At 36.3% G+C, this 24,981-nt stretch overlaps 1 protein-coding gene across 5 annotated transcripts in view; it reads right to left on the bottom strand.

Annotated features, from left to right (window-relative positions):
- Positions 1 to 4,478: 4,478 nt before the first annotated feature.
- Positions 4,479 to 24,981, bottom strand: part of LOC133519192 (protein rolling stone-like) — a 38,145-nt gene continuing 17,642 nt past the window's right edge. For 2 of the 5 annotated variants that reach the window (XM_061853166.1, XM_061853168.1), the window contains exons 2-6: positions 16,701 to 16,869; positions 14,573 to 14,781; positions 7,792 to 7,926; positions 7,311 to 7,538; positions 4,479 to 6,040 (exon numbers count right to left, since the gene is read on the bottom strand). In XM_061853166.1, coding sequence (XP_061709150.1) covers positions 5,889 to 6,040; positions 7,311 to 7,538; positions 7,792 to 7,926; positions 14,573 to 14,781; positions 16,701 to 16,869 — 893 coding nt within the window. In that variant the 3' untranslated portion in view covers positions 4,479 to 5,888. Of the gene's footprint in view, positions 6,041 to 7,310; positions 7,539 to 7,791; positions 7,927 to 14,572; positions 14,782 to 16,700; positions 16,870 to 21,113; positions 21,291 to 24,981 lie in introns of those variants that run through there. The other 3 variants (XM_061853167.1, XM_061853169.1, XM_061853171.1) reach the window with 2 other exon arrangements.

The following is a 24,981-nucleotide window of genomic DNA, read 5'->3' as shown; positions in this document are numbered from 1 at the left end:
TTACCACTTTGGAAGTGTCTCTCGCGCAAACTATTCAGTTTAGAAAAAAATGATATTAGAAACCTCAATATCATTTTGAAAGACCTATCCATAGATACCCCACACGTATGGGTTTGATGAAAAAAGTTTTTTTGAGTTTCAGTTCTAAGTATGGGGAACCCCCAAATTTTTTTTTTTATATTTTTGTGTAAAAATCCTAATGCGGTTCATAGAATACATCTACTTACCAAGTTTGAACAGTATAGCCCTTATAGTTTCGGAAAAAAGTGGCGGTGACATAATCGGACAGACAGACGGACATGACGAATCTATAAGGGTTCCGTTTTTTGCCATTTGGCTACAGAACCCTAAAAATGAACTCTCTGGTACTTAATTAAGACTAAATAAACATCGTCTTTAAAATCGTCATGGCACTAAAACCTTCCTCTGGTTTTAATTTACGGTTATGTCAAAAATACATACTGTATAAATAATGTTTACAACCTCCTATGTACCAATACAAACTCACACTAAAAATAAATACCTAATTCAATGCCACAATAATTTTATTTCATCTACTTACCGAATTTAACAACGTGGTTATTCTTGCGTTTGAAACACTGCTTCAAATATCAACACACGAAATACTAAGCAGTATAAAAAATTACGGTACCGATAGCCGCAATGTTTTATTTTAATTTCTACTAAATTCCCCTTTTATACGCCTCGCACTAAACATTCGCAAAAACACGTCTCTTACTTCTCTTGTTTCTCGTACTTCTTTGCTATATTTTTTCTAACAGGCGCTACAATTTAGTATTACATGTCTACTAACCTAGAATAGTTTTGGGCAGTGACAGTAGTCTAGGTCGTTAACCTAACATGGTATTACACTTATCGAACGCCGAAGAGTCTTACGCACAGGCAACCAGCATAGCGCGCTCTCTAATTATGAATAACTGTTACGGATTACGAGGTCTCAGATACACTGGGTTGCCTGGGTTTTCGATTAGTCTATATTTAAAACACATGGTCTGGCTAGGACAATGGCCTTTGCTAATGTATAAAACAGTCGGCCGACAAAGCCAACTTGGCGCCAGGTGAGCTAGCTGGGAAAAGAAAAACGTAGAAAAACTAGAACAAGGATTCGGTATAGATGGCGCTTCGTACGCTTACGGGGTATTACACAAGATGGCGTTTATGAGATGCATCCAAGATGCATCGTCCACTATAATTCGTTTTTCTTAGAATTAGAAAAAAGGTCTTGACATAATATTTTTTTATTGAAAAAGCCAAAAATGTAAAACATCGTACTTAACTACTTACTTATATGATTTATATTTGTTACATATTTTCCGTGACTTATTTTTCAAAAGTGTTTTTCAATAATAAGACCCATCAAAATCGCTTACCTTCTTTCTAGTGCTAAAAAACGGACTATAACCGTAAGAGCTCTTTCCCACCTACGTAGAAAACTGGATCCTGCAAATAACCGTACCCACAAAAAACTGGATGTAAGTGGGAAACAGGTCTAAAGACTGTATAATGCATGGCCATAAATGTTTATACCTGTATTCTTAGTTAGATACCTACTTCAGAAAGTAATAGGTAGTCGTCATAGTAGGGGATTTTTTGTAGTTACTCGAGCGTGTCGGATTAAGTTAAGGACAGCGGTTTTCTAACGGTTAGGTACAATGTAAAAATCGGATTTCGAACTTGTAACAGTCAGATTAAGAAAATGCGAAAAAATAGTTGTCAGATTAAGTATTAGCATCAACGTGTACCAAACTAACGGAATCCCAAATCTGCTTAACGATTTTTTTATCTGCCCACGAACCCTCCACTAACCAACCCATCAACATAGACGGCTAGAAGTGGTTAAGGTAAATCTTCAGGGATAGCAAGTTATCACTCATATCTTAATCTGACATGCTCGAGTAAATAATTCCAAACTCTTGGGCTCTCCAACTAATAAAGTTACCCTATCCTAATCATCCCAATGGGCATTATGGTTGTATAGGTCTAGCCACTAAAAGTTTTACACATCGAACAGCAAAGTACTGTTTAAGTGTAGCCGGCTAACCAGCGGTAAAAAAAAACCAAGATCCGTACGCTAGTCTAAACCAATAAAATATCGTCACTGGCCTTATAAATAGTTCTTAAATCCCAATCATTGTCGAACCGAACGATGAATTCTGATGTCCGAAGACGCAAACTCAACAAGGCCCAAGATAAATACTTCAGCAGCATGCTACTACCTAATAAATGTAAAATGATTATTTCATTATAGTAAATATAACGTTAGAAGTTACAGCCAGCTCAACAACGAAGAAAAAATGAATTATTATTAAAAAAAAAAAACAGTTTTTGCTAAATTACATACGTATTTATTTATTTATTATGATCACCATAATTTTCTTAACAATAATAGGACACAATCATTTGCCTAACTATAAGACAACTTAATGAGCATTCGATGTTTCATAGGTACCTACAAAATCCAGAGTAACTTGCTCTCAATGTTCACATATTTATATTATTTATTTAAAAAGGTACCTATTTATATAAAACCACGAGAGATTCCATAACTTAAACATCTAACTATTGCTTCACATTATTGCTCATCGATATGGTCACAGGGTTACTTATGCAAACGATGGCTAGGAACAATTCATTCATCTTATAATATTATAACAGTTCAATTAACTCACGTGTTTTAAACGCGCCTAGAAGTAGGTAGAAGGACTTCTGAATTAGGTCTGTACAGTCAGGATCGAATAGATAGTAATAGCCAAATAGCCAAATATTACGTAATACACCTTTTTATAAATGGTATATACAAATGTCAATCACAATGAAAAAATCGACGATGATCAACTCTGGCCAACATGGGACTCTAACCCACATCTTTGGATTGCCGGTCCAATGCGTTCCAAAGATGTGGGTTCGATTGTAATGTGGTACGTTCCACAATAAAAAAGGAAAAATATTTACATTTAATACAGCTTTGATATTAGGTATTATAATTGGCCACGTTAGCCGTTAATAGGTATTTGCTAACTGTACAAAGTGAATTTAAAGCGTGAGTTTAAACCGTTTCTAAAATAAACTAGCTATTGTACGAGTAAAATAAATAATTAGATAAATGACTTTATTAGCTGTCTTATGGCAGAGCCTTACGAGTATACACAAATGCATACATAATACAATCGTTCTAGAACAACAAAGTTCCATGATCTAAAGTGCAAATTTCGCTAGATTACCAAGCAAAATTCCATACTTAAATGGTGTAAAGTATACATTTTTAGCCATTAGGCGTTACCACTCATTTCAAGGAATTTCCAAAGAGGAAATGGCACTATTGTAATATAGATCTAACCTAAAGTTTTGGGTAAGCTACCTAATCAGCTAATCACATTTTTATCACAAATTTATTATTTGTCTGAATAATACGATTCATATTACTTTACACGAATAAATGCACGTATAACTATTTATTTATAAAGTTTTTGGTATGCGACCTAAATGATTTAATGAAACTATAAGAGCCGTTTCGCAATGTCGACTAGTCGCTGGCGACTTGATTTCTCCGCGACCAAAACATAGCCAACTAGGGCCAGGAGACCAAGCAGAGCGCAGGCATCACATAAAACATGTTGTGTTCTTCACAATTATGTTCGAGAGAGAGACGGATACACATTTGTCATCTCAACAGTTGCTCGCAGTGTGAACGCTTCCATTTGAACCCGTGATCCTAGTGGTCGCCAGCGACCAGTAGTCGCTTGTGCGTCGCCACTACGCGAGTCGTCGAGTCGCCCGGGCGACCGGCGACTAAGTGTGTAAACGCCTATATAAACTATAGAAAGTCACAGTGCTTAATACCTCTTACAACCTCCAGATTTCAACATGAATACTACATTCTATGTTTGATGATAGTGTTTCTTATATTTTTTACAAAAATATAGACGAATAAATACATTATATTATATATTAAATTTAATAAAATACTTGTATTTTTAAATAATAAATCTAAATCACTGAGAACTTCATTTGAGAGAGACTTGCATCACTGAAAAAAACTAAGTAATTATAAATTAATTGTCTTCTATTCTCTGACATATCATAAAACAACAGGCAGTGCAGTATTTGTTATGTTATAAGTTATAAAGAATGAAACAGAATTTGACGCCCATGTGTAATCTATGTGTATAAGTAGCGCTAGATCAAATACATAATGCTTTCTTAACACCCATGTTTGAACGAATTATTTACGCTTTTGTGTCTCGAGTTTGTACGGTAATAATGTCAAACAATTATTAAAGAACGTTGCTACCTGTACTAGAAAAAAGATTCATTGTTTGAGTTACGTGTAACTAACGTCTAAGACAAACATACAGCTCCATACATTATACGGTGGCTTTGGTTGTCACCAGTTGATGTGTTACCATGAAACACATGGCGCCGCACATCGACATCTAGTTTGGGTGTCTAACTCGGGGGCGCGATTTTTTCTTACACTTAACACCTCTTCTACAAAGAATAATTCTTTGCTTCTACTGTTACATAACAGCGACAAATCGCCTTAAAACATCACCTCGAATTGAATCGCTAAACACACCATGAACAATTGAAAACCTACAGCCGACAGCGATTTTCTAAACCTAACTAGCTTTTTCATAAATGCTTTCAACTAACGTTAAAACACGTAGCTTATATTGACGGAACAGAAAAGGACCACCTTAAACCTCCTGACAATAATGAAACCATTATAACTTATAAGGTTAACTCGCTAGCACAGGCTACGTTTTCAACAGGCGTCATCTTTCTAAATTCTGTAAATTGCTAAATAAAACTGTCAAAACCTGTAAATTGCTAAAACAAACATCTCATGTGTTATGTTTATACCCGTCTTATCTTATTTACGGACAAGCGCTTCGATGAGTATTAATCTAAGCACTACCAGAGACCCGTTTTTTAGAACTTGCAGATGCAAAGGGCAGTGAATTGAGTGTTATTACAATTATTTCTAGCTTGTAATAGTCTGTTGCATTCCGACTTTATCCTGTTTTATTCTGCGCAGTCTGAGAAGTCACATCAAGCTACTAGGATTTTTTACCCAGTGGTTGACGCACATCGATCAATGACCCGATGTGCCAATAGTTTATAAAAAACGCCATTCAAAATTTAAATAGTGTATTAAAATGATCACGCTACTTTTCGTTCGCATCTTTCATCCTGATATTTTTTTTTTACTTTTTGGTTGGCATTCGATGAACCATTGTCATCTTATTTAGAGGTCCTCCTGTTTCAATTATTATCGCTTATTTTGTCAATTCATTGTATATTATAATGGTGGTTGCGATGGTGAACATAGATACGATGGCAAATAGGTACCGTCCCCATCAGATATATCAGAGACGCAAAGGTGCTCAAAAATATCTTCACGCACACTAGTGCCAAGGCACAATAGAGGCGTGCTCAGATATTTGTGAGCACCTTGGCCGCTCCGATATATCTGATGGCGACTGTACTAATAATGACCATTATTGTGAATATGTTTTTATTTTATTCTATATCACGTCCGTGGCAAACGGACATACGGCCCGCCTGACGGTAAGCAGTCACTGTAGCCTATGGACGCCTGCAACTCCATAGGTAATTACATGCACGTTGCCGACCCTAGACCCTATATGTACTGCAAATTACCAAGAACTATAAACAATTGTTTAACTTCATCGAGTAGCTACTTGAGAATATATTTAAAAGATCTTGAAGTTACAAATTGCAAAATAAGTTCAATAGCAACTTAAGGAGCCAGTACTGATAGACAAACACGCGTCAGCTCGTGTAACCTAAATGCTCACTTGTTTTCCACAGACTACTTATTCTAAGCGTATCTTATCCTATCCTCAGTAGGCCGGCAGCGCCTGCCGGTCTTGCTGCTGGCGTCCAACGCGCAAGCGCGCGACGAGGCGCCCGCGCAGCACCGCGCCCAACGTCGCGAATGCGTGCGCAATTACCATCACCACGGCGCACAGTGCTACGAACCCGAATGCTGAGCCTATAATAGAAAAAAATCAGGAGTTACTTTTTGATTCTTAATTTTAAAGTTTAAATATTTAATTATGGTAAGTATAGGAGAGTTTCTTATTCGCTTCCTCCTAACATGCATCATGATACAGTGACAACATGCTATCTGATCTAAAAGAAATTCGCATACCTAATTGTGGAGTTAAACTGTGAGGCAGAAACAAGAAAGACGAAACAATTTTTTTTGTAGTTAATAGCAGACCCAACAAATTGCCTGCCTTAGCTAAAATTTTAGAAAAAGTAATGAATGATTCTCATATTTCGTCTACCTAATCTAGGTACATATTTTTGGTCAAAATTGCATATTTATTTTTTATACTACGTCGGTGGCAAAAAAGCATACGACCCGCCTGATGGTAAGCAGGTTCCGTAGTCTTACCGGCAACTCCAGAGGAGTTACATGCGCGTTGCCGACCCTATCACTCAGCATCCTCGTTGAGCTCTGGCAACCTTACTCACCGGCAGGAACACAGCACGTTGAGCAGGGTCTAGTGTTATTTGGCTGCGCTTTTCTGTATCTTTAGGTATTTAAATAAAAGTAAACAAAATCTACCCTCAAATAGTTGAGGGTAGATGAAAACAATACATGATCAAATAATGTAGGTTAAAGTCAAGTCGTTCAGTGACAGATTCAGACGGTTTTTATTTGGTTGGTTAATCAATAAATGTTATAACTACCCGAAATTTTACAAATTGTTTGTTTACTTTTATTTAAATACCTAAATATACAGAGTATAGATCTGTAATGACATCAGCTGTGCTGTGCCCTACCACACAAAGAGAGATGACATTAACAGTGCAGTGTCTCTCTTTTGGACGTAGTTTAATACACGGGACCACATTACCTCGGGGCATTTATTTAGAAACGACGAAAATTACTTATGCGGGTCCCGGATTAAAACTTTCTACAGCGTATTGCTTTTAAATAATTTGCAGATTTCGTACAAGTTAGAGGGTTGTTATTGAATATAAGTTTCAATGGCCCATTAAATTATATTAAGGTCATATGGGGTAAGAGAATAGTTTTACTCGGGACAAGAGAAACAGTGTGAAGATTCCCTACAAGTTTATCTTGTCCCAATGTTTCTCTCACTTATTCTAACCTTACATTATTATTATTTTTTAACCACGATTAAGATAGTTATTTATTTCACGCGTACACAACTATTCAGAAATTCTCGAACGACATGATAATAGCATTGCAAAATAGAATAGTCATCAAATACAAATAATAGCCTCACCAGGTTTGTTCCAATCTAGCGCGGGATATATCGCAGTGAGACCAGCCCGGTCTGTGCCCCCGACAGCCCAGTAGAACGCGCTAAATAACCCATAGGCCAGGCCTGCCCCAGCACCATAGAGCGCATGGGCTGCACGCACGGGATGCGCTGTCACTGCTAGTTCTACCAACATGACTACGGAGTTGCCACCGTGGACCAGAAGATTCAACGCGTTTATTTCGTGCATTTCTGAAAGTCAAGAAAAAAGGGTTTACTTATTTTCCGAGAATAATGTCAATGTTCTAACGGCAAGGCACCTGGATTTTAATACGTATATTCATGTAGGTACCGTTTTGCAACACGTTTAAAAGCAAGAGCCGCTGAATTGCAAGTTCCCAAACGAGTTACACGTCGATGGTGAGGTATGTAGTGCTGGTGTGTGCCAGCCAGTAGCGTCGACGTATAGTAGGTTTGGACCTACCTACGGTGTATCCGCACTTACTTGGGTCATAGACTAGCGTCCAGTATACGAGTGTGATGACAAAGGCGAGGTCTGTGGCCACAGTGTGCGCCAGCCAGTAGCTCCGGCATATGAGAGGTGTCCGTGGTCGCCGCCCGCTCGACGTTCCCTCCCACGCTGAAATCATAAAAAATACTTACAATCTTAAAACTGTTCCATGCTTACTTTCAAAACTCCCTTTAGTCTAATGTTAACAGTTATCATCACCAGCACAAATATATGTCCATATGTTGAACAGCCGGGTTACCATACATCCATAAAAATGTCATAACGGCTTACAACTGCGACTTTTCTGCGTAGTACGAGCGGTTGAAGATTATCTAACGGTAAAAGATATTATAGCAAAAACATTTGTCCGGTTTAATAATGTAGCACTATGTTTTTGTGGCCATTCCTAAAACTCGAACCGTACATTGAACTATTACACACACTATAATAGCTAGTTTGGTCAGCTCGTGACTTGCGTTCTAAATTTAATTGTTCGTTGAAATCGAAATAAGTAATTCGTTTTACAAAAACTTCCACTCGCACATCTACTTGCCATTTATAACTGTCACAATGTCAATTGAATGCGCAAAATATTAGACGTAGACACATAGATATTCATGATACCATAGCATAATGTAGGTATCATATATTATATTGTATTAAACTACGAAATCAATCAACAAACTGAATACCGATATATTTAGGGTTATAACCATATTAAATAAAGTACGTTACGCATGTTCTACCTTATACCTTGACCCTGACATTTGTAACAACTATGAAACGGGATAGAACCTTTGCAGGTCCACCATAGTTAATAGATATTAAATCTGTCGATATATATATATATATTGACGACATGTCTGGCCTAGTGGGCAGTGACCCTGCCTATGAAGCCGATGGTCCCGGATTCAAATCCTATATGCACGGATATTTGTTCCTGAGTCATAGGTACGTGTTTTATATAGTAGGTAAGTATTTAGTTATTTATAAATATTTTAATATTATAGATAGCATTGTCTAAGTACCCTCAAAACGAGCCTTTTTGAGCTTACTGTGGGACTTATTCAATGTGTGTACTATTAGTCTTGTGAAAATAGCATTATTAACCAAAAGTACATAAAATACATAAACAAAATGAAAATAAAACTAATAACTTAAAACTTAACCTTAAAAACTAATTAACTAAACTAAAACTACAATTACCACTAATAAAATTAAATATAAAATACCGACCGCAGAACGCTGGCGGCGTTACTTCTTTGCACCGCCAGACTCAATAACCTCTGAGCAAAGGAGCCCGCTCTGTGGTCCCCGAGACACCTATTAGGCGTTCCAACACCTTTTTAACAATTTTTTTGGTATCGGAGGACCAAGGACCCATAGTTTCTATAGCAAGCGCCGCAAACTCATACTCATTCATTAAAAAAGAGTAAGACCAATGTCTTATCATATTTATTTATTTATATGTTATTCCAATACATAATTGTCCTATGTAGGCCTGCGCCAGCTTAAAGTGGGCAGTTCGCAATTGAAAATTCGTAATTAAAAGTCCTAGTTATGCTGGTTCAATCCCAAGCAAAAACTTGCTTATCATCGCTATGTCATGTGTTTTTAAACGTAAAAATTGATTGTTTTTGCATTGGTCGATTATTTTGGACATGTATCGTTAAAGACGCAAGGTGAAGAATGGGGCCGGAGGCGGGAATGAGGAACCAATAAGGATAATTAAAACCGCAGCCGAGTGGAGTCGGGCCTCATTGACGCGAAATTGTATCAATCAGCCGCCGCGGTCCCGCATCGGCGGCAGCCGGGCCACTCCATGGGCGTTTCGTTCTCATTTTTCTCTATGCGTATAAACACTATACAACGCGCGAGTCGGACAGTTGCGCAGGCGAAAACGGGTGCGAGCAGTGTTTACACTTAGATTAATTTATCAACTTTGGCTTTTCTATACGGATGTCGTTGTAGATTGGAAGAATTATATTATTTTAGGAACAGAAGTTTAAACGTAAATGTATGTTATATTGCTTTAATTACCAAAATGATTATCATACCTAAAAGAGGGAGACAGTTTTCTAACATTTTTCCGCAGCCCCGGCAGCAATGTTTCAGCGGCAGAAAGTTACGGTACAGCCGTGGCATTATTTTAGTCAATTTTTGTGTAAAGCCGGCGATGCCTGCTATAGATCTTGTCTACAAAAATGCAGGGCACGAATTTACAGGAACACAGTGTTCCGACGATTAATAATAAATCTCCTGTTGATATTTTAAGCAAGGTATTCGATAAAGAAAAATGTGATTTAGCGTATAAATTACCAAATCCTATAGAGATAGAACACTTCAGAGTGAAGCTCTGATGGTCCTTCTTTTACCGACGAAGATGGAGGTGGTTATACTTTTACCATTCAGGGGATGACCGACTGACCGTGAGCGTTTGGAAACGGAAAGGGGAGTATTTTCTTTTCCATTCCCATTCTGTAGCTGTTAGTCTGCAGCAGGTATGTAGCTTACCAGTCAGGGGGCCGCATATTGTATAAATCCACATCAGTTGAACAGCTTGCTGTGCGGTATTTTGACAACCAATATAGGTCCTGACTAAGCTTAAAATGCAGCCTGCCTGATGGTAAGCAGTCACCGTAGCCTATGGACGTCTGCAACTCCAGAGGTATTACATATGCGTTGCCGACCCTTTAAAAACCTGTACACTCCTTTTTTCAAGAACCCCATACTGCATACCCTCGGGAAAACCTCGGCAGGGAGCTCATTCCACAGCTGGAGCGTCCGCGGGAGGAAATCCCTCTTAAGCCACACAGTGCGCAACTTAGGCTCTAGGGTATGAGGATGAACACCCTGCCGACGGCGAGTGGTGCGGTGATAGAAAGTGGCCGTTGGCATCATGTCAAACAATTATTCAGAGCACAGCCGATTGTACAAGCGGTAGAACACATTCAAGGAGGCAAACTATCCTCCTACTTAAAGGTTCAATACCGCTTTTGAGTTTGGGATCGTCGACGATTCGTATAGCGCGCCTTTGGACTGAGTCGAAGGGTCCAAGCTGGCATCCAGTTGCTCCTGCCCAAAGGTGACGGTGAGGTTTTTGTTTTTGTTGCATGTTGAGACGGCCCAATGATGCAATTTTGAGGTCATTTACGGAAAAAAGGTCCGTTGGCACTATTTGGTGTATCTTCCTAATCATGCTCTACCCGTTCCTTGCGTTTCGGTTGTGACGGTCAGATTTGATAACTGTACAACTTGTGACAGCAAGAACTTGGCTTCCTAAAGATTTGTATAGGCGGGCACCATCCATCAGTCGCAGGGGTTAATTAAAGGTAACGTTCGTATTCCCGACCGCCGCTGCACTACTGCTGACTGCATTACTGACGCAAATGTCAAAATTATCTTTGCATTGTTTAGAGTAGTGGTCGACCTTGGGCCACTTGCTGTGGTTTAATGTATTAATAACATTATCTTAAAGCCTTTTAATTTGGATCGCCTCGCTAAAATTAAGACTATGAAACTCCTTCTATTGCGACTCGAGGGATTTCGAAGAGGAAAAAATTCTGAAAAGACTGGCAAACTAAACAAACCAACGCAGGCGAAGCATCTTGGTTACAGCTTAGGGCTCCTCTACACGATGGCCCAGCGTAGGCCAGTCTAAGGGACGCAGCAATGCGGTAAAATGAGATAGCAATATCACTTGCTCCCTCTAACGCATAAATGTGTCCCTAGGACTGGCCTACGCTGAGCTATCGTGTAGAAAAGCCATAACAGGCTAATTTCGAACGTACACTGACATCAGAATGCACGAATGATATATGAACCATTTTATATAGTTATTATGCGTCTCGCTTGCGCCAATACATGTACGGAGTATCTACGTGCGAAATGCACGATAATTGAATGACATTCTTTTAGATGGTGATGATGAGTGTACTTTCGAATTGGCCTGTTAGGCAAACATTGTTTCGTGTGTCCATCTTTACTCTACAGGTCGCATTTCTAAAATCGCAGTCGCAGGTCCAAAAATAAAATTCCCTTTCGAAACGGGTTTGTTTTATTCCAATATACGTAAAAAATATCCATAGCAAAATTTCAAGTATTCAAACATCATTTGGAGGATGCTATACATAAATGAAACAATTCTGCCATACAAAATTGTATGAAAATAAACTGACCCATCATTAATTATGCTTTGGAAATGTCTTTAAGGGCTCTTTATACGTTTTATCTATTAGTTAAGTATAAGTATGTTAAAAATATGGGGGTCCTTTTTTTACTTTTAGGTTACTTTGCATTTTTTGTGTTGTATGAGGATATTGCAAATCACAAAATCATAACGACAAGTAAATCATTAGCAAATGAGGTCAAATTTAGCACATAGATTACTATTCCATCATATAATAAAGGGAGTATTGTGAAGATAAAATCTATTCCACATTTTTTTTCCACAAACATAGTTGGCCCTCCCTTTTAGATAATTGTTTTTTTTTTTGGCAATATAGTTTTTATAAATTCTTGAAAATAACGAAGCCTTACATTTATTCAGTTTTAAGCTATGTTCGCGAGGTCTACAGGTCACGGAGCTACTAGTATTATTTTTTTATGTTAAAATTTCTAACGCCACTTTAGAAGCGATTTGCACGCGCGTGGAATGGCCCGACCACGTGGCCCCACTCGGTTAGCAACGGTTAAAATCGATACGATAACAGGTGGGGTGATTATTGTCGACGTTTTTGTCTCGGTTTCTATGGTGCATCGCTGACGTCAGAAATATTGATTCTGTTATTCATAGAACTTGGGCTTATCGCAAAATAGTAAACTATAAGTAGACATAGGCCCTCTTTGTTCTTTGCCAGATGCTTTAGACACATCAAATGTCAAGTGATTACAATAGTCAATAACACTTGAATGTCATCACTTGTGCGTAATTTTCATACTAAGGCTTTACAAAAAAACATAATACCTAAGCTTGTTTTTTAGGGTTACGTACCCAAAGGGTAAAACGGGAACATATTACTAAGCCTCCGCTGTCCGTCCGTCTGTCTGTTCCTCTGTCACCAGGCTGTATCTCATGAACCGTGATAGTTAAGACAATTGAAATTTTCACAGATGATGTATTTCTGTTGCCGCTACAACAAAAATACTAAAAACTACGGAACCCTCTGTGGGCGAGTCCTCCTCAGAAAAAATATAGTTTGCAATCTCTCGGACAACAATACATTTAGTGCCAGTTTAGTCAATGAATAAAATTAATCAATTCTTAGAACTACTTTCAATGATACAACATTATTACTAGTATTAGACATGTCATAGCAACTTTGCCGAAATTAGCTCCATCTTAGAAACACAACAATTGAAACAAATTGTAAACAAATAAATTGAAGCCTATTGATGAATTACGCGACACCAGCGAAATAACTAAAACACGTGCTAGCATTCACGTGCACCGAATTAAAACTAAAACTGTCGTCACTAAATTGTCTTTATTTTTACGACACTGCGCCGATTTAGTCTCACTAATTGCAATTCGCATGACGGTTGCGGGAAGCGTTTAGTTAGACCTCTAATTAGGAACCCACGCGAGTCTTGACATTGCTCTATAAGATTAAGAGTAGGGGGCACGATTATTCACTTGTCACGCTATGGTGGGATACTTGATGAATGCCGCTTTGATAAAATTATACTGAATGAGTCACCTGTGAGTTCTGTTACATGCAAATTATGCAGTTACTGTAGACTACCCTGCACAGATTTCGCAATATGAAGCGATTTCGGCTGCTATAAAGCTGAAGATATGTTAAGTGAGGAGTTTAAACACAGGGATCAAATAGGCACATTTACAATTTCGTTGGCTAGAGTAGGTTAAAGCGATCGTGCTCCGATATAAGGCGTGTCAATGTATAATTCAAGTCCAACCGCAGTTAATTTTTTTGTATATTTTTGCAAACATGGAAAAGAGAAAAAGAGAGCTTACCTATGTGTACCAACGAGTCTTTGTAAACAATAATTTATTATAATGAATGTGATAGTTATCAATTTATTTTCCATAATTGATTAGCGCTTTTTAGGGTTCCGTAGCCAAATGGCAAAAAACGGAACCCTTATAGATTCGTCATCCGTCTGTCTGTCCGATTATTTACTATACTAATTGCGAGCCGCACTATTTACTTGCATTGCGGAATCATTGTAAAACAAACGGCCCAAATCGAACATTAACATATGTACGTTAAAAATTTGATAAAGATACGCTATGGATTGGATATGTCAGTGCTGTCTGACGTTTTTGTTTAAAGAAACGTCACTTTTGACACTGACATATCCGAGCCATATCGTATCTTTTAAAAATTTTTGACGTAAGTTCGAAATTAGGCCGAGATTCTACAACGCTAATTGGGAGCCTAATATCACATTAACAGCTGTAGGTAAGCTTAATGAGAAAGAAGAAATATACATACAATCATACCTTCAGATATTTTACGAGAAAATTAAATATTTCCGTTTTTACTAATTAATATAATTATTACATAAATATCTACATATATACATCTTCTTCTTTTACTTCTTTTTATTCGGTAAATAAATAACTATGGGGGCTATCCTGTACAATAATAAGGATGCAAATCATTCAACTGCTACAACAATCAGGATAAAAATACTACGTACACCTAAATCAGAGATAAATTGGACATAAATCTAAATAAAGATAAAGAACAAGGACGCAATAGGTTTCAAAAGGAGATTTTAAATTGAAATAACGATTAGCAAAACTTACTTAGATTGAGTATCCGTTCCGCTCTGTACCGATGCACAACTGCCAGGGCCAGGCCCGACTGCAGGGCGATCACCATGAATCCCCAGTTTGTGAAGTATATGAACCACTTCATGTACTTTAGCTCTACTTTTCCCTCGTATTGCTTTGGTAGTTGTTGGCAGGCGAAGCTCGCAATGCCGACCGATACCACACCGATGAACAGAAGCCATCTGCGGAAGATGAATATTAATGGTATTGAGAGTCTCCACTGAATTTATCTAACTATATGCACATATATGTACGTATAAGAAATTACTTCGACTACTACTGGTAGGAGAAAATGAGGGAATAACCATTTTGAAGTAGTGACAAAATATACCTAAATAGTTATTACGATACAGGTGCTGAAAAAAGGAAATTCGCAACGAGTGGTGAATTGGTGATAAATTAAAACACTCCCTTCGTCTCCATTCCCACAATCGACACGAGTTGCGAATTACATATTACAACGTTTAGCGTACAACGTTTTACAGTACATATGGCTCTTCAAAGTTTCGACATATGTACGGAAAGTGAGTAGCACCATATGTACCAAATGTAAAATAATAATTTTTATTTTGGAACTTCTTAATAAACGAAAACTGGCTAAATCTCTGCATTACATAAACTTAACTAAAGACGGCTTATTCGTTTTATGTTTAATACGAGTACATAAAATAATTCACTTATTCATTCGCTTGAAGATATCACAACAATACATCTTAAACTCTCATACGTCGTCTAAGGAAAACAACTTAGGTTAATGCGAGCCAAACCGGATCCCTTTGTTTGGTATACTTATTGAAAGTCATAATGTAATGATAGTCATATTATCATTAGTCATAACTCTGAAACCGTTAACTTTTCAGGAATTTTTTTTTTTGTTTTGTTTAATGGCAATACTGAAAAGTTACGCGTTTCTAAGAAAAACCAAATTAAGGCTAACGAAAATGCGGACAAATAATACATTATGACTTAAAATTTTATGAAAAATAATAGAGTCCCGAGCCAACACTATCAATTACAATTTTATTATCATCAAGTAATAACATTATTATTGACAATGTGTGTTGTGTGTTGGGATATAACGAAATGACATTAATTTTGAATTAAAATTAGTTAGTTCTTAAAATTCAATTTATTTATTTATTTATTACCGATAGTGTCTGCAACGCTTAGGAAACTGGAATTATGAATTAAATAAACTGTCATTGACTGTTGGCAGTAATCGCCTACTAATCTAATCTTATATACACTGTGTCACAGTGTGTTACACTCAAGAATACTTGTGTTGTGGGTACTCAGACAACAATATATATAATATACAAACACTTAAATACATAGAAAACACCCATGACTCAGAAACAAATAACTGTGCTCATCACACAAATACATGCCCTTTCCGGGATTCGAACCCAGGACTATCGGCTTCATAGGCAGTGAAATAAATAGTAGGTAGTTTATGGAACCGTCACTGGGACCCTTTATTATTTTTGTCGCCATAAATATATACAAGCATGGACGTCCTCCAACTGTAATACTAACGTGCTTAAAAATTTGCGATACAACTCCAACGAGGGCTACTTGAAGTAGAAATATTTCTTGTGTTGGTAAATGCCATAGGGAGTTGTGGATTCATTTATAATTTACACACAAACTGTTCACTTAGATCTAGTTTTCATTTCCTTAAGCCTTTTACATTATGTAATGTAACAGCGGCTTTTAATCAAAAAATATTTTCAGAAGATACCATGTGACGTAATTTTTTGTGATAAGTAATTAATAAATTGAGAGTTCGCTGCATTATTTATTTCTAAAACGTATGAACAACGTACGAAGGACATCTCAGACCTCTGCTTCCCTTGACTGCTTCAATGCTCAGAATCTTATGTTTAGATTGTAAATAAGTATACGATGAAATAGGCGACTGGCGTGCGCTAGATACTACCACTGACAGCCAGCTGAAGTGTGTCAGTCAGATGCGTGGAAGATTGCTCAATGCTCAGCGTGGACTAGCCACATCTGGCCCTGCCAAGGATATTAGGTTTGGACGTCTTTTAACCTCCTCTTCGACGAAGTTCTTACTGAATTATACTCAATCTATAAGTACCTGTATATAAGGTAGGCTACCGGCGGCCGCTGCTGCGTCTGCCACTGACAGCACCCGAACTGATGCGCGGGAGTGTGGTCTAGGCTAAGCGCGCGCCGACTCGCCGACCACACTCGACCCAGCATGGCCGGCTTGCAGGTCTTCTTCTGCATTGCTGCAATCAAACGTCCTGTGGTTACGTCACTCGTGTATTAAGTCCACTTATAAAATTTATAGAAGGCAATAGAGATATACGGCATGATGTTTTAACATATGATCCTACATTGCGAGTTGAATAATATATAGTAACTTAATAAGAATAATTGTTATACAGCACTAACCCTAGATCGCAGAAATAATGTTTTCTTTTTTTATAACGTGCGTTATAATAATCAGGCTAATACGTACGAGTATAATACCACAGTGCGCATATGCACTATTTAATTAAATCTTGAACAAACCACGTGTATAATATAGATAATTAGAATTCGGCAACAACGCTGGTTTACACTACCGCTCATATGGGATATGAATTTATAGGTATATCCATTGACACTGCCAAGTCAATGCAAACTAAGTGTGTTTGTGGTCATAGAGTTTTCGACCGGGCTGTCAAGTTTCGATTTACGATATTTTTACCTAAATTGTTAATCAAATGTATTTTATTTATTTGTATTTATTAACAATTTCGATAAAAAATATCGTTATTTATGGAATAGGGAGTTAATTACCAGAATAGAAATTGTACAACAAGTCAATTTAAAACCAAAATTGTTATTGCTTACTGTAAAAAAAAAACATACCTAGAAAGTACAATGCTCTAGAGCAGAAACGTATCATTTTCTGCACACTTTTTAGAACAACAACGACCCACATTCAGAGCATCAGAAATGAAAAACCATTTAATAACCGCAGCACCGAGTATCGATCGTTAATTTGAGCTGGCACTTGAACTTCACGATACTTACTAAATCGATACCATTGACTGAACGTACTTCAAATGAAATGATGACTTTAATTGGACATTATTGAAGCTAATTTGTTCGTAACGTTTTGAATTATATAGGTTCTTATTATAACGTGTGTTTGTTTTGTCATTGCCATTGGGGCATTTCATTTAAAAAGGATTATCGTAATTACGAGTATTATTCAAGAGCAACTATTGCATACTCTGGAATTTGGCCAGAGATAATGTTAATATTCTGTATTTGTAAATCAGTACGCCCCGCTGTTATAAATCTATAAATGGAAAAGGGACATAAAAAATGCTGTAGTGGGTAGGTATTTTGCTTATATTTACTAAGTACCTACAGAAAACATTTATTATATATTTTTGTATCTGCTAGATATTTCTTCGATATAGAATAAATTACTAACTAGGGATTGCAAACCGGATTGATTTTCAATCCGGCCGGACCGGATCCGGATTGATATAAGGATATTATAGTTAATTAAATATTAGATTTTCCTATTTTTTTCTCGTAATATAAGAAAGAAAAACATATTTTTTCAAATATATATAAACCATTAATTTGAAGTAACAAAATAACACTTTTATTAGGTAGGTATGTACAATAAAATAAAACTTAGCAGTAAAAGTGTTACCTATGCAATATCAATTTCACTGTAAAGACAAAAATTGATATCTAAGTCATTTATCATATTTAACCGTTCACAAATTTACGTATCTCAGTTACCTAGTTATAAATTTGATTAGTTTCCAAATACTCACGGAATTGAAATTTCTTGCTATGGAAATTTTTCGTAACCGACCTTTAATTGCATTGTATGTTAAAAAGTAGATATTTTAGTCTTAACCACAATTTATAAGATATGGCCCATTATTATATTTCTGTTTATTTTTTAGCCGAGAAAGTAGTTTTAGAGCTTTTGGCTCTAAAACTACTTTCACGGCTAAAAATTCAAAAAAAATCTGCACTTATTAAAGTTACAAAATATATATTAGTCAAACGTCTTTTAGAAGGAAAAATATAAGAAATATTTAGACAACATGACGATCTTGAGCGCAAAATAATAGAGTGTAGGATTGAAAAACATCGACGAAAGGGAAAAATCAAACAAATAATTGAATATACGTAGTCATATGTATTAGGAGATAAAGGAAGAAAAAATTGGATGGAAATCACAGACAAAAGGTTATCTCTTTGAATAGAATATAATCGTACCTACGCGTACTAATCCCAAAAAGATTATATAACCAAAGTCAAAATATAGCTTCATATTTTTTACTTAATGTTTTCATATCATATTGTGTAATAAACGCCTTCTTGACTCAGAGAGAAACGTAACCGAATCAATAAGGATATAACTAATAATGTATTTAAAAAAAAAAAACTTTTTTTTATCTTCAATTTGAACAAAGTTTTAATGGTGTTGTAACTCCTCATCCCAAACAGGAAACAATCAATTATAAAAATTCTTGAAAATATGTTTTTCTGGTTACCTACTCAAACGTCATAAAAAGATAATTAGGTATTAAGTTTATTTTTAGTAGCGGGAAACTTCTAAGGAAACTAGTCAATAATCCTCCCGGGAAGTACCTAGTCTATTTGAAGCAAGATTTCCATACAAGTTTCCGCGCAAACTACGAATAAGAAACGGGGTAATCCCATATGCTTAGATTTTACAAAATATTATATTAAGCATCAAGCGCAATGGCTCAAAAGTACTATTATGTATATATGCGTACAGAGAGTAAAGTGGAGTTTAATAGAAAATGGCAAATAATGTAAACAAACATGACAGAAACCTAATATAACCTAACCTAAAATTTTTACAAAAGTTGCTTTTATTGAAATATTATTGATTAACATATATTTTAACTAATAATAGGTATGAATACAAGATTTATGTATGTATATAAGCTATAGCCAAAACATTGTGGTCCTTTCAGCGACGACGTCTGAGGTTAATAATTGTTTAAGTTTAGTTTCAAGTCAAGTTTGGTATCATTTTTAACTTAATCAAAGATTTAGACGTAGATTTCATCTAAATCGGTTTAGCGGTTATTGATTCCCCATACAAATTTTTACCTCCGTTTTCACACCCTTAAACAATCCCATGTTCTTCCCCGGGACTCAAACTATCTCTATTTTGACTAAATTGCTTCAGCCTTATTTTATATGTTTATATTACATTAATTCGGAATGGTTTCAGTATGATGTCAGAAATGAATTCGGCATCCCTGATTTATACGAAAACGATACCAAACTTGTCCTAGTAACTTAAATTTTATAGATATCAAGATAAAATTGAGAGCAACCTAAACGTGACATCAAAAATCTTGATGGCTGCACTTAAATCCATCCTTGGGTCCTAAAAGGACCAATCCTGCCAAAGGAAATCTTTTGTTCACGCAACGCCGTATTTCTAGCTAGGTAGGAGTCCTTCCTGTGAGGCTGACAGATTAGTCCTACCGTAGGACTAATCTCTCAGCCTCGTAGACTCGTAAGTACTGACTATGCTTAACTAGTTTTCGATATGAAACTGAATACAATTCCATAACCATATCATTACCTTTACATTACACATTGAGGCAGCAACGAATTGTAGAATTGAAGCCAATAATTATAGCTGTAACTAAGTAAATGATAATTTATAGTGAAATATCCCGGACAAATTTGGTGGCCACGACCCAGACATGCGACGTATCGTCATGTGAGTTCAAACGTTTTGCACGCAATCTCTCAAGCAGTTGAAACTAATTAAGCGTCTTTATTGCTTATGAGGCATTTAAACATACGATACGAGTAACATGACCGTCTGGGTTGCTTTGCCTCAGTGAAACCAGTCTTAACGTAACCATGAGATTCGTAAAAAAATGAGTAAGTAATAGAATGTCGCACGTATTAGTAGTTTGATGAGCAAACTTTTGCCTACACTCAATGGAATTTATGTGAATTTTGATTATTCTCGGTAACAGATTAAGTACCTAAATATATTTTTCTCAATCTCATGATCAGGTTACACTGGTTTGAATAAAGAATTCGCCTCGATTGCGTTCACCAATGGGTGTAACATCGTTCACACTGTCGTATAGTAAATCTTATTGTAAAGACATAAGGCTACCGTTAGTCAGTTCAGAACGTACGTACTTTTAGTAAACGGGCAGGGTCTAGACGTCTCAATCGCACAACAATGGTCTTTTTCAGCGACGCATCAATCAGAATTGATGCCTTCCTCGTTACTGATAAGCGCTCTCTTCGCATTCACTGAATGCAAGTGTGTTAATTCTTTGATAAGAGTTCAATTTAAACGAACAGTCGTGTAAGTAAGTATACGGCCATATTCTATACCTATGTATGTTGTAATTTTAAGTAAATTTATATATTACAGCACATACTCAGTATTCTGATTGTATCGTTCCTATGTGTAAACTGTCTAAATCTAACATATTCTAATAAAAGTAGTTACCTTCCAAGTCTTGTCCCGGCTTTTCGTCACGGCTCCCTAGTTTTTAAGGAAACCATTGACATCTGACTATCGACTACTTGGAGAATTCAAAATCAGGTATATTTATCGATTTGTATTATCAAACCATGATTAAAATGCGATTATATATCGTTTTTGAATAAGTAAACTACAACCGTACAAGTGACCGTCAAAATTATTTTTGAAACACACTTTAATTGCCGACTGTGAGATTGGCTGTATAAGTTCTACTCGAGATCCTTCTAATGAGCCTAAATTCAATGTGTTTATATTTTTCCATTGAAGAGTTCCTTTGGCTACATTCCGACTCGTCAATCATCAGTGAAACTAAATAAAACTGCATGTGTAAAAAGCTGGGGTATGCCGATAATATTGACATTACTTATTTCAGTACAATGATGTTCTAAACCTAGCAAAAAATAAAACATGAAATTGAATTAATAATATAAAATTCAAATGCAATACGAGTACATATGAGTATGTATAACCTTTGGAACATTGAACATACCCGAATATCACTCATTCATAACACCATCATATCAACATCATAGGCATCATCATCGTCTGTATTTAATAAAATGAAATAATTTTATTAATTATGCATACCACATATACGTGTATAAATAGAATCAATATTATAGGACATTATTACACAAACTGACTAACAAGGAAAGGTACCCAACTGTCCGGTTCCGATTTGATTTATGTTTATATATGTTATAGAGTAGTCTAAAATAACGGACACGTATTTTCTTTAGCTGCCCAAACTCAACCTATTGAGAGAAAATGTCTTCTAAAGTACTAAAAAGTTACTAAATCTTCTTACTCCTATAGAAAGCGATGCTCAAGCAACTTCTAGTTAATGGCTGGTTTCAGTATATGTATGAAAGCAGCAAAAAATAATGAGCACGTGTTTTGTTATATCAGCTAAAACTCATTTGTTCCTAAAAAAAATCGACATTCGAAGTTTTATAATATATCTTATCGCTAAAGTTACACATAAAGACGGGTGTTTTTTTAGGAAAACTTGAGTTTAAGCAGATATAACAAAACACGTGTACATTTTTTTCTTCCTGTTATCAATCATATACTCAAACAAGCCATTAACTAGCAAGTTGCTCGAGTATCACTTTCTATAGGAGTTAGAAGATTTAGTCACTTTTTAGTACTTTGGAAGACAATTTCTCCCAATAGGTTGAGTTTGGCCAGCTAAAAAAAATACGTGTCCGTTATTTTAGACTACTCTATAACATATATAAATATAAATCAAATCGGAACCAGACAGTTGGGTACTTTTCCTTGTTAATCAATTTGTGTAATAATGTCCTATAATATTTGTTTGGAACGGGAGAGGAAAACCTAGGAAAAGGTGGATGGATTGTGTGAGAGATGACATGAAACGAACGTGAGTGAATTATGAGATGACGGGCGACAGAAAGATATGGAAGAAAAAGACATGCTGCACCGACCCCAAATGAATGGGATAAGGGCAAGCGAATGATGATATGTGTATCATTGGCTAAGTACCCACAACACACGCTTACTGTGGGACTTAAGTCAATTTGTGTAATAATGCCCTTAAATATTTATTTATAATGTGAAAATAAGGTAAAACCTATGGGTAGTACATGCAAATAATTTGGGGGATACCGTCTATATATGTATTTCTTTTTATTTTCGCTTCTAGAGCTGTGTTTGAAACCATTTTGTATTGACAATTTGATTTTCTATGTCTTAATAACTCATTACTAAATAATAACACAATTGAGTAATGTTTGGTCGCCAAAAAATTGAGACTAAAGCATCACAAATAGGCTTAAGTAAAATACCAAAATAATACTTGCCTATTATTATACAGCGTGTCATTCACGAAGACGCGAGCATTGACTTGTAATATCATGTTATCAAAGGTTAGATTTGACAAATCTGCGCGTCATCGTGGATGACACGAACTTTATTGTTATTGCAATACAATTATGTTGCCTTTTATAGATTGACACGAGTAGACCTTAAATGCAGTTGGAGTATTTTCAACATAATAGTTTATTCAGCGAAATTTAATAATCACCACGAGACATTCCGACAGGTATCATATGGAGCTGAGTCAACTGCAATAGCTAGTAAACATTAAAGCAAATTGCTTAATAAACGCTTTTGCGGATAATAACTTTTTTGAGATAGGGATATTTGCCTCTGATAACTTGAGCATGGGAATCCCCCAAATAAACAGTGCCTGTAACAGATAAGTTAGTGACAAGTTAATGGCAATTTGTGGCGGTTCTATGATTCTATAAGGATTTAATATTTCTTTTGGAGGTATAGAACCCTAAAATTATATTAAAGTGAAAATCGTACAGGAAGAAATAGTTTATAAATTTACGCGGTTACACAATAGTCTTATGGCGGAGTGGACAAATGCTTCACCGCAAGGTCTAGAATGAGACGAACGCATCGCTGACAGAACCAGGCAGTTCAAGTGGGGGTCAATGCTTAAATCAGCGATTAATTGACGCTTGCGACGACGAGCCCCCATGACAGATGACCGCTAACTCTTGTCAATTGGGCCACCTGCGTGTACGCCGATAACTGAACTGAAAACAATGCTGCAAATATGTATTAATAGAACCGAAGAGGTGTACTAAGTACCTAAACTGTTTTGTGAAAAGGGAACGTTGAAACTGCCCATTTTATTATGAGCATACATATGGGTAATTTAAGCGTAAGCAATATTAAGCTTGAAATTTAAATGAACTAATTTAATTAAACACTTCAGTTACTTTGATACCTTCTCGGTATCTCTTTATATTTTTTTACCAGTTCGAGTCACTTGCAGTTTTCGGACAGACCAGTACCTCTAGTGTAACTTCCATTCGATAGCGTAACGTAACTTTCGCGTTTAGGTTAAGTCTCATTTTGTATGGGATTTTGAACAGCGCATCAAGCGGGACGTTTTGGAAACTCAAAGAGCGAGTGTAAATTATAAGTACGTTTACTCAAAGTGTCGCTCACGTTTACGTTTCGTATCGTATTTATAAGGGATCGCAAACCGTTTTATTTTTTAAACCGTTTTTGTACAATTACTCGGGAACGAAAAGGTTTTCGTTTCCGCTTGCGGTTACCGGTTAAAGAACTATTCTAATGAGGTACCAGTTTATGGCAAATTAGTTTTATTTTGTGTTTGTGGAAAGAAAATTACCCGGTTAAATTGAATATATCTACAAGATACAACGGCAAATATTGCTATCTTTTTAACATACATGCAAACGAATTTAACCGAGTGTCTCCGAAAGTCGAGAGTAACAAATATTAGGTATATCGTTCCGGCGAACCACAAAAGCTCGTTTCCTCTTATTTTTGAAAAAAAAGCAGACATAGACAGATGTTACAAAAAAGAGGATACTTATTGGTTTTTAAATTATAAGTGCAACCTACATCCTGAGACAATTCCCACTAAGATTTATGAACATATTTAAGTGGCATTGTCCTCGGATTGAGGTAAAATAGGTACGAGTACACTGACGATAATCTCTTCTTAACGATTCAATTCAATTCAATTCAATTCAATTCAATAAGCCTTTATTTAACAATCTTATTAACTAGTTTACAAAATATAATAAACATATTATTTCCTAGTTTCACTTATCATTAGTTTAAAAACTATTATTATATATCAATGCTCAGTTTCAGACATCGGAGTCGAGATTGTCTTGCTTTCCAGCATAGGCCTCCCCCAAGTTTCTCCAAAGTTCCCGACCATGGGCTTTCCTCCGCCAAGTGGCACCAACAAGAGCTTTGAAGTCGTCTTCCCATCTTCGTAGAGGTCTATGATTTTTTCTGCCACCTTCTTAAC

Source organism: Cydia pomonella, chromosome 6 (assembly GCF_033807575.1).
Source record: "Cydia pomonella isolate Wapato2018A chromosome 6, ilCydPomo1, whole genome shotgun sequence".
Lineage (NCBI taxonomy): Eukaryota > Metazoa > Arthropoda > Insecta > Lepidoptera > Tortricidae > Cydia > Cydia pomonella.
The sequence above is the reverse complement of the archived record's forward strand: the minus strand, read 5'-3'. Positions and strand labels throughout refer to the sequence as shown.